Source organism: Arvicola amphibius, chromosome 2, assembly GCF_903992535.2.
Source record: "Arvicola amphibius chromosome 2, mArvAmp1.2, whole genome shotgun sequence".
In the NCBI taxonomy this organism is placed as follows: Eukaryota; Metazoa; Chordata; class Mammalia; order Rodentia; family Cricetidae; genus Arvicola; species Arvicola amphibius.
In genome coordinates, this window is record NC_052048.2 from 106372012 (window position 1) to 106388384 (window position 16373).

The 16373-nt window shown below is 37.1% G+C and overlaps 1 protein-coding gene across 1 annotated transcript in view; it reads left to right on the forward strand.

The window, feature by feature from the left end:
* Positions 1 to 5404, forward strand: part of LOC119807280 (zinc finger protein 439-like) — a 37371-nt gene extending 31967 nt beyond the window's left edge. Inside the window, 4 exon segments of the mRNA XM_042054543.1 lie at positions 1117 to 1243; positions 1748 to 1805; positions 3177 to 4596; positions 4598 to 5404. Of these exon segments, the coding sequence (XP_041910477.1) occupies positions 1117 to 1243; positions 1748 to 1805; positions 3177 to 4596; positions 4598 to 4762 (1770 nt within the window). The 3' untranslated portion in view covers positions 4763 to 5404.
* The last annotated feature ends 10969 nt before the right edge of the window (positions 5405 to 16373 follow it).

Genomic DNA, 16373 nt, shown 5'->3' on the forward strand with positions numbered 1-16373 from the left:
TTTTCATCTGGCTGTCGAAAATTACTCAGAAAAGTGACTTAAGACAGGAGTTTATTTCATATCACAATTAAAGGGCACAGTCCATAAAATGCAGAACTCTGAAGCTGCTACTCAAACCAAACATAATTAGGAATAAAGTGTAGTTGTCTGTCAGCTCCCGCCTTCCACTGATATAATCTGGCCCTATACAGTTAACAAAACACTGCCTCTCAAGCCACTGTGTGTGTTGTCTTAAATGTGACTGACCTCCATAGGCTCACATATTTAAAATCTTGGTCACCAGTTAGTGGAACTGTTTGTAAAAATTTTAGAAAATGTGGCCGTATTGTAGGAGGTGTGTCAATAAGGATGTTCTTTAAGGTTTTAAAAGGCCGTGCCAGACCATGATTTTGCTTGCTGCAAAATATTCAGCTACTATTCCAGTTCTATGCCTTTCTGCTTTCCATCATGGTAGTCATTGACTGACCCTCTAATGGGTTTTCTGTAATCTGATAATAAATTTTTGCCAGCATAGTAAACCAAATCAAGCTGAATTATAAGTAAAAGACCAGATTTATTTTTGCAAGTGCTCCTGGGTAAACCTCAAGGGAAAAGGGCAGGAGAGAAATCACATGACAGATCTAAAGCAGCAGGCTTAAATTAACCTGTAGGCACAGAGCTATGATCCATTCTCCACAAGCTGGCTTCATGCCCAATTATACTTTGGGTGAGGACTTGGGGAGCTGGCTGCCTCTGGCCACTATAATCACCAGCAATGTGGAAATGGACCATTATTGTGGTCTTTCTGAGGACAGGGTTTGGATAGGGAGGAAAGAGACTGAACTGGAGATTCTAACTGAACACCTTCTAAAAGTGGAAGCAAGCCCCAATTAAATGCTTTCCTTTATAATAATTTCTTGTTGATAATGTTTCCTTTTGGCAGGCGAATAGTAACTGAGCCAGTGGGTTTCCTGTATTAATTAGATAAGTAATCAAGATAGCCTCCCATAGGTATTCTTCAGTTAATCCTATTTAAAGGATCACTTAGAGGTATTTTCAGAAACACATATGCTAGATGATTCTGTATCCTGTCAGCTTGTCAGATAAAGCTAATCATCCTAATATATGAACTCTTAGGAGCCAGTGACCTCTGAGGATGTTGCTGTGAACTTCACTGTAGAAGAGTGGGCATTGTTGGATTCTACTCAAAAGAAGCTCTACAGTGCTGTGATGGAAGAAACATTTTTAAACCTGATCTTCATAGGTAAAAAACAAACAAACAAACAAACGTGCTTGTTAGGAATATTTTCTAACACGAGCTCTGTCGAGGCAAAAATCCCAATCATGCTGAATCAAAACAAACTCGGGGACAGGGCGGGGGGTGCGGCGGGACATGACCACATGTTGACTTTCCGGGGAGCAGTTTAAATAGACTAGGGAAGTGGTCCTGACCTCCTCTGGGGAGGGGTCAAGGTTTGGCAGGCTATCTTGACCCTCCTAGGCTCTCCTCAGCGAGATGTCAAGTTGCAAGAGGCACAGGGGCGGGGGCCTCCAAAGGTGGAGGCCAGAGACCAAAATTTACAGTGCTCCCATTGCTTACTCAGTTAGAGTGCAACTGTTTTCTGCTTAGGTGTGTAGTGTTGTGATTTGGATTCTTGAAGGGAATATGTGGTAAATTTAGTGTGACTACCCATGTCATAAGAGCTAGATTGTAATAATTTTTTATGTTCAATATGAATGTCATAAAGTATTCTGAATTTTATTCTAGAGAAAGCACTAGAAGAAAATATTGAAGAGGACTATAAAGATCTCAGCAGAAATACAAGGTAATTTATATTCAATAGACAAGAGTTTATGTCAAATATTTGGGAATCATAAACCAACTGAGATCCCGCCAAATGCTCCAAGTAAACCTAAGTGAAAAACGATGCTATACAAATTCCTATAGCAGAGCATTGATTTACCATTCAATATTTGAGTATCCCATCTATGTAATCTATTAATATCATAAATACGTCATGGACATTAAGCTCTGAAGGAGCTTTTCTGGTGGCTTATTACACAAAACTTACCTTCATATCCAAAAGTATTTACTTTTTTTACATATATTATTCTGTCATTTCATATTAGAACTGTCATTTATTTTCTCTCTTTTGCTGTGACAAAAAAAAAACCCACACAACTCTGAGGTAGAGCTCATTTTTACTTACACTTCCTTGTCACAGCCTAATCATAGAAGAATGTCAAGGCAGGAGTCCAAACATGGCAAGAATCTGGATGTAGGAACTGAAGCAGAGGTGATGGAGAAATTCTGTTGATTGGTGTGCTCCTCATCCAATACTTAGCTTCTGCCTTATTCAGCCCTGGCCCACATCTCTAGGGGGACAATACCCACAGTGGACTGGGGTACTCTACCTCAATCAGTGATCAAGAAAATGCCCACACAGATAGACCTAAATGTCAACTTGATAAAGGCATTTTCTCCTTTCTGGTTCTCTCTTCTCAGATGTGTGTCCCAGTTTGTGTAACGTTGAACAAAACTAAGCAGCAGGTATCTTTCCTACACACCTCATGCACTCCTGCCCGTGGGCACACTACCCAACATTGTCAGAGGCCTCCTTTATCAATCAGGAAGGTGAAAATCCTCCCACAGACTTGTTTACAGGCCAAGCTGATTGAGCCATTTTCTTCATTGAGGGTTTCTATTCTCAGATGACCCTAGATGGATCTAGTTGATAACTAACCAACCAATACTGGCTGAGTATTTAGAATGCCACTGTGTTTCAGCATTTTATGTGATTGTTATGATTGTCTTCCAACAATAGAACTTTTGCCTCCATATTCACTTTTTTTATGCTGCTCAGTTACTTTATGTGTCCATGTGTATGATTTCTTGCATGACAAAAACATTTGTGGAAGGCAGAAGAGTAAGAGATCCTTTAGATCAAGAGTAACAGGAACTTGTGAGCCCTCCACATGAATGCTGATCATCAAAATCCAATCCGCTGAAAGACTATATAAGTAAAGTCAACCCTCTACTTCTTTGCGCATGACAGGATCTTTATATGTGGCCTATATTGTCCTTAATATTGATGGCATTCTTTTGTTGCCCCTGAGATAGTATAGTTGCAGTGGTTCACACGCACAGTCTCTGATATTTCCCTTGGCTACACTAATGTTTTTCTCATTTTTTGCAGAACTCTGGTGATTGAGAAAGACTGTGGATATGAATGCAGTAGTGAGTGTGATAAGAACCAGAAACCTATTACAGAGACTGTCGTCATTAAAGACGTGAACCCAGGAGTAAGAGTTCATCAAAGTCCATTGCGTGTAAAAAACATCATTTGTCATTCATCCTCACATGGGTATCTCAGAGAACAACCTAGAGGGATACGATCTGTATGTAAGGAAGCTATGGCAAAAGATTTTACACATCAGAAACATTGGAAACTCATCAGTCATTCTGAATCACTTCTGGAACTGGAAACTTCTCCTAAGGAGAAACCCTGTAAAAGTCAACAATGTAATGAAACCTGTAGGAGTCTCTGTTTTGATCAGCCTCAGGAGAGAACTCACACTGGAGATAAACTCAATGAGAATGACTTAACAAGATGCACATATGGCCAGAATGATGAAGGAATCAATAAAGAAGGGAAACCATTTATATGTAAACTCTGTGAAGAATCAGTCATTCATTCCAGTGACCTTATCAGCCATGAAAAAAGTCATATTGGAGAGAAAAGGTACATTTGTAGTCAGTGTGGCAAAACATTTAGTTATGCAAAATGTTTTGAAAACCATGAATTAACTCACAGTGGAGAGAAGCCTTGTGCTTGTAAACATTTTGGAAAAGCCTTCACACAATACAGTTATCATAACAATAATGAAAGCAGTCATATTGGAAAGAATCCCTATGCATGTAGACATTGTGGAAAAGCCTTCACCAGTTCCTCTTACCGAAACATTCATGAAAGAATTCACACTGGAGAAAGGCCTTATGCCTGTAACTATTGTGGAAAAGCTTTCACCAGTTCTGCTTATTGTAATATTCATGAAAGAATTCACAGTGGAGAAAAGCCTTATGTCTGTAAGCATTGTGGAAAAGCCTTCAGTGACCTAAGTCGCCGTAGCAGACACGAACGGAGTCACACTGGAGAGAATCCTTACGCATGTAAGTTTTGTGGGAAAGCCTTTAGTGACTCCAGTCGACGTAACAGGCATGAAAGGATTCACACAGGAGAGAAGCCTTATACATGTAAGTATTGTGGAAAAACTTTCACTAATTTTAGTTCATGTAAAGGTCATGAAAGAGTTCACACTGGAGAGAAGCCTTATGTGTGTAAGCATTGTGGAAAAGCGTTTACCCGCTCCAATCAACTGCACGCTCATGAAAGAGTTCACACTGGAGAGAAGCCTTATGCATGTAAACATTGTGGAAAAACCTTCAAAACTTCTACTTGTCGAAACTTGCATGAAAAAATTCACACTGGAGAGAAAGACTTTGTCTGTAAAACATGTGGGAAACTGTTCATTCAGTCTAGTGATCTTAACAAGCACGAACGAGTTCACTCCAAAGACAAGCCCTATGCATGTACGCATTGTGGAAAATCCTTCAGTGACTCCAGTAGTCGTTACAGACATGAAAGGCGTCACACTTGAGAAAAGCCTTATGTGTGGAAGCCTTGTTGAAAAACCAATTTCAGTTTGTGTAAGACTCCACAATGGAGAGAAGCCTCATGAAGTAAGCGTTGTGGAAAAGCCTTCACCCGCTACAGTCATCTGAACATTCATGAAATGATTTACACTAGAGACAAGCCTAACTCATGGAAACATTGTGGAAAAACCTTCAACACTTCCGCTTGGTCTAACTTGCATGAAAGAAATCACACTGGAGAGAAACCTTCTGTGTTTAAAACATGTGGGTTCATTTAGTCTAGTGATTTTAAAAGGCATGAAAGCGTTCACTCAAAAAACAGGCCTTATGCATGTAAGAATTGTCGGAAAGCCTTCAGCTGCTCTGGTGATCTTACCAGACATGAAATGCTTCACACTAGTCGGTACCCTAATGCTGCTGGTTAGCACTGTGGATAACCTTCACTCTTTCCACTTTGTCCAAGAGTAATAAAAACATTCACATTGGAGAGAAACCCTCTATTCATAAAGATTTGGAAAACTATTTCTTTGTTCTTATTTTATCAAATATAAACTATCTCACATTAGTGAGGAACCTTACCAATATTAGCAATGTGGGAAAGCCTTCAACACTTCCAGTTTCTGTAACCCTCATGTAAGAATTTACACAGGAAAGAGGCCTAATGCATGTATACATTCAAATATTGTCAAAAGCCTTCATAAGTTTCTTATAGTCAGTTTTTTTCCCACTGGGGAAAGCTTTTATGTTTTTAATAAATGTGGGAAAAATGTTCACAGTTTTTAAAAAACCCTATCCTCTTAAACAATCTGTTCCTGAATTTCCATGTTTCAGACCTATGGTCAAACCCAAAATGATCTCACAGTGAAAGCTGCAATGTGCAGACTTTGTCACAGTGCATTGGTCAAATTGCTTCCATTGTGAGATATGGAAGAAGAATGTGATTGGAACATGAGATGCCTCAGCTAGTAATGGTTCTTGCCAGAAGATGTGATTATCTCAGTTCCCTCATTGGACCTTGCATGGTGGAAATAGAGACCCAGTTCCTGAAAGTTGTGTTCTGAGAATCAAGAAAAATACAAGTGAGTAAAGAAATAATGACATGTTCATAGCAGTAGAGGCATAACTGACAAATACGGTGTTTTAATGTGAAAGATACAGATGGTGAGACCTGCAAAAGTGTAATGTTAATGCCCAATATTTTGCTATATGTAGCATGCAAACCACTTGCATTATGAGCAGTACCTGTATTTTGTTGTTGTTTTTGGTTTTTGGTTCTGTTTTTAACTGTGGCTATGGTAGTACCTTTGAAAACAGGTATAGTAGTGGTATGCTTGGGAATGGCCCAGTAGGCTAATAATTTTGAAACTTTGTTCCCATTGGTGGAACAGTTTGAGGACAATTAGACAGTATGGCCTGTGATGAATATCTGTCACTCTCAGCAAGTTTGAGATTTCAAGACACGACACTCGGTAGTCTACTCCCTCTGCCTCCTGATTGTGTGTTATCATGTGAGGCCTGACACCGGGCCTTTGCTCCTCCTGATTGTATATTATCATGTGAGTCCTGACACCTTTGCTCCTCCTGAAGAGATCCTGACACTCTGCAGCGTCAAGCCCATTGTAACACTTCCTTCTAAACGTTTCTCTACTAGTTGGAATTTGTCACAGCTATGAAAAGGATATTCAGATATCCACCTTGGATTTAAAAAGAACCAAATCCAAGCAAACACCTTTAATCCCAGCACTTGAGAGGCAGAGGCAGGTGGATCTCTGTGAGTTTGAGCTCACCCTGGTCTACAAGAGCTAGTTCTAGGACAGGTTCCAAAGCTACAGAGAAAACCTGTCTCAAAAAACCAAAGGAAAAAAAAAGAAAAGAAAAAACTATCCAGTAAGAAATTTTCATTGCAAAACTGAAAAATCTGATTGTCATTTTAAATAACAGTTGTGAAACTTTTTCATATACTTAAGTCAACAATAAACGAAATACTTTCTGGAAATTAGTCCAAAGACTTTAGAAACAAACAGCTTGAAAGAAGTACATTCACATATTGATCATTTTTATTATTGGCTCATTTCTATACAGGAGATTTACTTTGCATTATGTTTTCCTTAAGGCAAGGTATGGTTTCTGTGTTTACTTCAGTTTATCTCGTATCTAAAGATTTGGAGCTAGGATTTATCTTTCTGAGTCTGGCTTAGCACACGTTTTGTAGTTGATTCCATTTACCAAACCATTTTCTGATTTAAGATTTGTGTGTGTGTGTGCCTGAATAGTATGCCATTGGTAATTGGGAGAGAGACTAGAGAGGAGAGTAGCTGGATGTGATTGACAGGAAGAGGAAAAATTGAAAACCGTGGAGGAGGAGATTCTAATTAGGGATGAAATGAAAACAGCCAATATGGGAGAAGAATGAGGAACTAATGCCAATGTTGTTTGGTAATGGTTAAGAAGTAGTTATTTTGGAGCCAGGAAGTCATGGCACATGCCTTTAATCCCAGTACTTGGGAGGCAGAGGCAGGCAGATCTCTGTGAGTTCAAGGCCAGTCTGGTCTACAAGAGCTAGTCCCAAGACAGGCTCCAAAGCTACATAGAAGCCTTGTTTCGAAAAACCAAAAATAAAATAAAACAATAATAAAAAAGTAGTTATTTGTATATATACAAAATTTTATGTCTTGTATAGTGTGATATATATACCTTGTATAGTGTAATTATACAATATTATAAATAATAATATGTTATATATAATGCAGGTGTCAATACAAGAGTATGTACATACTCATGGATACACAAACACACACTTATATATTAAATGAAATTATATCACTTGGCATGACAGTCCCTTCCTCCAGGAACCCTATATTAATAAAAACAACAGTACCAGGCATAAGAAATCTCCACTTGCATTGTTCATGATGGTCCATGTAATTTTCCAAGCAATTTAAGTAATAGTCTTTTCTTTGGTCATCTTTGAGAGGTTGAAGTTAACCCGTATTTGCTGACACATTCCATACTTGGAATTCAGGACTAGAAAAGGTTGAGCTGGATCTAACACCAAAATCACCTTCATTAGTCTGTCATAGTCATAGGTACAATTCAGTTTGCCAAGTGAGAGAAGTTGTCAATAGCCCTCCCCAACTGTGACTTTTGTTGTGGTTTGCATGAGAATGGCCCCCAAAGGCCCCTATATTTGAATGGTTTTTTACCAGTTCGTGGAACTGCTGGGAAAGATTAGAAGATGTCACCTGATTGCAGAGCATTAGTCATGGGATGGCTTTAAGGCTTCAATGGTGACATTGTTCCAAGTTAGCTCTTTCTCTCTGGCTCCAGCTTTCAGATCTTTTTAGCTAGTGTCCATTGCTGTGCTTGCCTACCTGTGCCATATTACCTGTGATGATAATTATGGGCTCTATTCTCTAGAACCATGAGTTCCAAAAATGTTTTCTTTCATAAGTTATTTTGGTCATGAAATAGGAAATAACAATAGGAAAATAACAACCCAGTGAACCCAAACAGTGATCAGTCTGGCAAGATATCAACACAGGCACAATAGTGTCATCCCTGTCTTGTTGGTGACCAGCTACTGTATATATTTAGGCCTGTCCAACAGGAAGGAAATTGTGCCTGGTACTAGAAATGTAACCAATGAATGAGGGTAGTGATATTATGGGTTTTAGAGGACCTACTTCTGCCAACATTCCAGATTCTTAAAACTTATTTTTATACTCACAGAATTTTAGCCCATACCATTTCTTAAATAATCTCTCTAGAGCAAGCAGACAATTCCAGCCTTGTTTCATTCTTTCCTCTTGCATTTTGAAGAAAGGGGGGGGATGCAGATTTGGATACTTTCTATTTTTACAGTGATAAAATCAATGAATAAAAGTTGTATCTGGTTCCTCCTCATTCTTAGTTCCTTCCTGTTGCCTGGAAACTGCTTGTTCGTTTCCTAGATGCTCAGATTCCCAAATTGATCACAGAGAAATTGGTATTAATTGCAATATTGTTTGGCCAATAGCTTAAGCATATTCCCAGCTAGCTCCTACATCCCAAACTAACCCATCTCCATTAATCTGTGCATCACCACAAGGTCATGACCTACTGAACTCCAAGGTAAGCATCAGTCCCCGGATACTACATGGCTTCTCACTGACTCTGCCTTCTTTCTCCCAGCATTCAGTTTAGAGTTCCTGCCTAGCTCTATTCTGCTAAGTCACTGTCCAAAACAAATTTATTAACTAATAAAAGCAACGCATAGACAAAAGGACTTCCCACACCTCTTTCCAATTTCTTCTCACCTCATATTTTCACCTAGTTTGTTGACATGATCTTCAAAAATTTTTTTATTGAGCTATATAATTTTTTAATCTTATTTATTGAAAGAATGGGTTAATTGAATGTAATACCAAGTCTCAACACAAAAAATGGATGCACATTAATCCCTCTGTTGTGCTATTGATGACTGACAGACAGTTCCATTCCCTGGTGTACACTGTGAACAAAATGTCATGCAACTAAGGAAAATTGTAACCATGATAGAAGTTCAGGGAAGATGTCCTTTAGGGGTTGCACTGACTCCAGACTATCTTCATACTGATGTTAAAAATCATCAAATAGTAACCACTTATTGATATTAGTGTTTAAAAAAATTACCCATGACATCTAAATAGTAATCCTTATGATTATATTAGACTTGTAGATTATCCTTCAGTCATTTAATAATAATATCCCCATACAATAGAGCTAAAGAAGGGAACACTAGACCTCCGGAGTGGGTTCTTTTGTCTCACAGCCATTTCACCTTACATAGCCAACTTAGTTTACCCTGTTTCCAAATATTGTGGCCACATGTTTACATTTCCCCCAATCATTCCAGAGTCAATAAAGTATTAATGACCTATCTGCTAGAACAAATTACATTTTTGTCTTAGAAAAAGTCAAGTTTAAACCTTGGAAGTAAAGGTTCCTTGTGGATCTGTACTTTCTGACTGGGAATCTGGATGAGTACAGTAAATCTGGGTTTCAGTGGATATCCTGCTGTTCTAATTCTCAGTAAGCCTTTGGGCCTTGTTTATAGCCAACTTAACTGGAATCAACCAATGCAATAACTTGTTTGCATTGTAGTCTCTTTGTAATATTTAAACTGCCTCAGTTACTGTTAAGTTTACTGGGTCTTAGATAAGTAGGAGATCCTAGTCTCCAACCTTTGCAACTATTGACACCTGTGGTGTGATATTTAGGGTGCTATTAACTGTTTTATAATATCTTAAAATGTTACTTGTTTCTATAAAGGAAATATAATTTTGATCCTGAAAACTAGTTTTCATTGAGATATGAGTTAAGACTGTTACAGAAATTTCAACAGTAATTTATGTTGAGAGATTTTTAATTTTCTTTCATTTATGGCAATTTTTATAAGTAACTAATAAGTCAAATTTGTTTTATATCATTTTGGGATAACGCTGGATAATATACACAGTGATTCCATGTTGGATGAAATGCTATGGATTACTTTTTAAAAATATTTTTATATAATTTTTTAATTTTATTTTTCATGTATATGTATGTTTGACCTGCATATTTGTGCCTCATGTGCATGTCTTGTGCTCATGGAGGCCAACTTTGCTCTCTCTATATAAAATACTATTTTCTTTATTAGGTTGATAGGACATACAACACCAACCAAGAGTCACATTTAAAATCTAAATATGCTTATTCTATACAAATAAAATTGTCTATTCTGGTAAGTACTAAAATAGTAATAATTAATATCTCATAGTTCTAAGACACCTTATCATATCAATTATAACATTTAACTTATAACAGTAGAAAATATGGTTGATGACCTGTCTACATGAGCTCTCCTCTTTAATAATACATTTTCCCAAGTTTGATTGTGTCCAATTTAAACTAATGGAAAAAATTAAAGGAAGTACCAAGATGATGTCTGTTCAGCCTCCTTAAAGTCTTCCCAAAAGTTTAAGCTTTATGTCTTTGACATCCAAGGTTTTCTACTTAGATTACAGTCATATCTTTAAAAGGACAAGGTTCAGATTAAGGATTGTTAATGCTAGTGAAATGTGATCTAAGATCTAATCAGCAGCCTAATCTAAAAGTGAAAATTGATATTTCTTTGTCTTTAAGATGACCTTCCTACTACTGATTCATATATGTATTATATGCATGTTCTTGTAATTTTATATTTTTTCATTGTACAACTTGGCTTATAATTAACTGCTATTTTAATTAAATATGCCAAATTGACCTATATTTCTTTTATAGTGTAATTTAAGCCTATTTAGTAAAAGTTAGATGGAACATCCTTCAATATGGTATGTGGTTGGTCATCCTCTCAGCCCTGAGTTTATAAGTTTAAAATGTCCTTGCTTCTCCCTAGACAGAATACCTTCTATACCAGGGCACATCTTTATTATCATGAGCAAGGCTCTCATCTTGGAAAGGATTCTTTAGTCTCTGCCTTTCCTAAAATGTAAAGACTGATAAAATAATTTACCCCTTTTATTTCAGGGTTCTGTAAGTAATTATTACGTTAAAAATATGTCCCCAAATATTGTTGCTTCAAAATAATTGCTTATGTTTTCAAATAAATATGTCAGAATGCCAATTAACAAATAGAGCCTTATGTCACATTTATTTAAACATTTTTCCTTGTCAAGCTTGAACCAAGTGTTTTATATATATTAGACAAATAATATTTTACTTTTAAAAACCTGTTAGATGTATATATCTTATTTTGTGTGTAAGAATGTTTTGCAGGCATTTATGTATGCTCACTATGCTCCACTCCTATGGAAGTGAGAAGATGGTGGGAGATCCTTGGAACTAAAATTATGGATGGTTGTAAGCTAGCAAATGTTGCTAGAAATTGAGTCATTATCCTCGGTAAGAGCAGTAAGTTCTCTTAACCCTGCATCATCACTGAATGTAGCACCAACAATTCCAAGTTTCAAACAGAGTTTCTTCAATACTTGATTAACTGTCCTTCTGGGTGATTAACATCCGTACTTGGAAACTGATACAAATGTGGAAAAGGATCAAAAGAATAATGTTTTGGACCATACCTCTAGTTATTATCAGTCTCGTGGGAATACAGGACAACTTTAATTTTCCTACAACTCTGCTAAATCTACTGATCAGAGATCAGAGAGGATGTGAGAAGGAAGATGTAACTGGGGGTTTCTCTTCTATAACCTCCTCATTTCCTAGTAACCATCTGAGATTTAATTATAATTGCTGTTTGTCCTATTAGCTCAGACTTATTATCAACTATCTCTTACAATGTAAATTAACCCATTTCTATTCTATAATTTACCATGAGGCTCATGGCTTGTTACCTCACATCTTAACTTGGCCAGTGACTGCTGGTACCTCTGACTCCGACTTTTTTCTCCCCCTCTCTCTGCTTGGATTTGCTGTCTAGCTATATTCTACCCTGACATAGGCCAAAGCAGCTTTTTTATTAGCCAGTAGTAATAAAATATGTTCACAGCATACAGAGGAGCCTGCCATATCATTTCCACTTTTCTGTCTAGTTTAAAAGGAAGGTTTTAATTTTAACATTGTAAAATTATATATAACAAAAGAGGTATCAAGGAAGAATTACAGTTATAGCCGGGCAGTGGTGGCACACACCTTTAATCCCAGCACTCGGGAGGCAGAGGCAGGCAGATCTCTGAGTTCGAGGCCAGCCTGGTCTACAAGAGCTAGTTCCAGGACAGGCTCTAGAAACTACAGGGAAACCCTGTCTCGAAAAACCAAAAAAAAAAAAAAAGAATTACAGTTATATTATTTAGTCTATTTGTATTTGGCAAAGCTAAAAAAATACTGTCTATCCTATCTTTGTGTCTAAAGTTCTATTTTTATCTTTTATCATAACTAAAGAAAGCTACAATTATATAACTAGTCTTCAACTCCATCAAAGACTCCAAAAGGATATAACATTACCTAAGTAAACAAGAAATGCATTGTAAGCAATTTCTAAAACTCTAGAAATGACAGAGATATCTGCCTGCTTGGAGAGTCACCCAAAGTTTTTCTGCAACCACCTTCAGCCTATAGGCCTGCAGTGTCTGACAGACTTCTCTGTTAAGGAGGAAATTTGAATCAGTCCCACTTATTTTGGCAGTTTGTCAGTTATCTTCCGTTGTGCCCTGTAGAATGTCTTGCAGACTCTTTCTTGAAGCAGGATCCCTGAGGGATTATCCCATCTTATTTTGGCAAGTTCAGCAGTCAGTTTTCTTTAGGTCAGGGTGATGCTGTCAGGAGAAGATGAGTCTCACGGTTGAGAAAAGTCAAAGTTCCTAAAGCATTTTAAATGTCATATTCTGTAGGTCTTTGAAGTGTTTGTAGATTACCTACCTAATTAAAATATCTTTGTATGCCTAGAAAACCTAATTAATATTACTATAAGTTTGACTATTATAGATGACTATTAATCTGTATCTTTAATTATACATTACATTTTAAATGAGCTGCATAAACAATGCCTTAAAGATTAGAAATATATATGCAATATAACAAAATTGACCTCAAATTTTTATCAATAAGGAAAAATCTATACCAATGTATTTTGAGAGTAATAGTTGATTTTAGATTGAAGTAGATTCAATAATCTACCCTTTTCTCCATCATTTTTATATTTTATCACTCCTTTTTTAGAAAGAGATTGAGTATGGCCATTAACCATTTAATCCAACCCCATTTAAATGAAAACTATTTAGAAACAATATTTTGAGAATTAGGGTATAGTTGTCTATACTACTTCCTGTTCACTGGGGGCACTGGTAATCTTATGGAGATCCTGAGAATATTTAGAATTATGGTTAAATCTTGGCTATAGTAGTCTGTGAGGCTGAATCATCTCAGTTAGTTGCCTTGAAGTTGTTCTGGATGTTGGGTCACCTGGGCCATTACTCCTATGAGGCACCTCTCAGGGGATCTTACTTGATCAAACAATATTAACCTGGGAGAAACCCACAGCTTTACAACTGTGAAAACAAAAGCAGACCTCTTATTCCAAACAACATATCCTTAGACCCAAATTTTAAAGTCAAGATATCTTTACATTGGTTAAGCTTAGCAGCCCCCACAATCAAATGTCTCTCCATAGTTAGCTCATTAATTGTCAAAAAGGTCAAAGAAAACAATAGTATACATAATCTAGACCCTCTGTATTTTCCATCATTATGTGGCTTTTTTAATATTACTTTTAGTGACCCTTTAAAGACTTTGTTTTTTTAAGACTATTATTTATTTCTATAACTGCCTATATCCATTTTCTTTCTTAAGCCTACATACATTTTAAACACACAGTGATCCTTTTAGAGGTTTCTTTTTTGTCTGAATTTGTCTTTATTGTGTATCGGTAATAATTTTCTGACTAGGAGAGTTTTTAAAATGTTAAGCAGACATGGCCAGGACCAAGGTTTCAGCTTTGGCTATTGGCCCCTACCCATTCAGCTTTCTGACACGGCCAGAGGTCCATTTACTTCTAGCTCTTGCAGCCATGGTCAGCACCCCAACTCTGGGAAACAGCAGGTCCATTCCACCTCCAAGCAGCTTGTAGCACATTGCGCATGAACCCTTTTTGTGACTTCACTGTCTCCCCACCATTCCAAGGAGATGAAATAGGCAATCCTGGTTGAACATTCTGCTCTCCTCTCTCCTGTGAACCCCAAAGGACCCCTGGCTTATCCCCATTCCTAAGTGTCAGCTTCAACACCCAGAAACACATTTTATCTGGAACCCCCAGTGGCCACAACTATCAGATCCAATGACAATTGCCTACCAGGCAACACATAGCCATCAGACTCTATGAAAGCCCAGAGGAGAAACAGACACCAAGGAACAAAACACTCATCCAACAAAGATAAATCCAGAAATCAGTACATAGACCTATAATTCACCAAAAACTCAGATGCCTCGATGCCAGCATAAAAACACAATAACATTCGGGACAGTATGTTTCCACTACAGCCCAGCTATCCTACAACAGGTCCTGAATATCCCAACATAGTTGAAGCACAAGAAACAGACTTTAAGACTTTAAAAGGTCCTTAAAAATGGAAGTGAATAAATCCCTTCAAGAACGCCAAGAAAACACAAACAAACAGAGGAAGAAAATTAATTAAAATTTTGAAGATCTGAAAATGGAAATAAAAGTAATTAAAAAAAAACAAACTCAGAAAATTCTGGAAACAAATATTTAGGAATATGAACAGCAACTACAGGGGCAAGCTTCACCAACAGAAGGCAATAGGTTGAAGAGAGAATTTCAGGTGTTGAAGAGACAACAGAAGAAATGGATACATTCATCAAAGAAAATGTTAAATTTAGAAAACACCTGATACAAAACATCCAGGAAATCCAGGACACTACAAAATGATCAAACCTATGAAAAATAAAAATAGAGGAAGGAGAATACCACGTCAAAGATTCAGAAAGTATTTTCAACAAAATTATAGAAAAAAATTATCCTATCCTAAACAAGGGCATGCCTATAAAGGTACAAGAAGCATATAGAACACCAAGTACACTGAACTAGAAAAGAAAGTCCTACTGGAAACTGGTGGCACATGCCTTTAATCTCAGCATTCAGGAGACAGAGGCAGTTGGATCTCTGTGAGTTTGAGGCCAGCCTGGTCTACAAGAGCTAGTTCTAGGACAGGCTCCAAAACTACAAAGAAACCCTATTTCTGAAAACCAAAAAAAGTCCCCTCAGCACATAATAATCAAAACCCTAAGCATACAGAACAAGAAAGAGCATTAAAAGATGCGAGGGAAAACAACCACGTAACATATAAAAGACAGACCTATTTGGAAGACTGACTTCTCAATGGAAATAACAGAAGAGCCTGAACAGAGGTACTGTAAACTCTTAAAAGATCACAGATGATAACCTACAGTATTATACCCAGCAAAACTTCCAAATACCATGAATGGATGAAATAGGATATTTTTTTGATAAAGTCAAATTTAACCAATACTTACTTCCAAATCTAAGAGTACAGAAAGTCTAAACGTACAACTCCAACAGTTAGAGGTTAACTATACCCATGAAAACACAGGAAATAAGTAATCTCAGACCAGAAAAATCAAGAGAAGGGAAACACACATGCATACATACACACACACACACACACACACACACACACACACACACACATATCATCACTACCACCACCAATCAACAAGACAGACAAACCTTTATTCAAGGTAACTAAAAGGCAGAGATGGAATATCTGAATTAACAAAAAGAGAAGAAAAGGGGCTGGAGAGATGGCTCAGAGGTTAAGAGCACTAACTACTCTTCCATAAGTCCTGAGTTCATTTCCCAGCAACCACATGGTGGCTCACAATCATCTCTAATGAGATCTGGTACCCTCTTCAGGCCTACAAACATACAGACAGACAGAACACTGTACACATAATAAATAAATCTTTTTTTAAAAAATGAAAGAAAAATGAAAAGGGGGCATAACAACAGACACCAAGAAAATCCAGAGACTCATAAGGACATGCTTTAAAAACCTGTACTCCACCACATTGGAAAATCTAAGTTACAGAAAATTTTCTCAATAGGTACTACTTACTAACGTTAAACCAAATTCAGATAAACAATTTAAATATAATCCCTCATGAAATAGGAGTCATTAAAAATTTCCCACCTCTCAAAAAAATTCCAGGACCATAGTGTTTTAGTGCAGAATTCTACCAGACATTC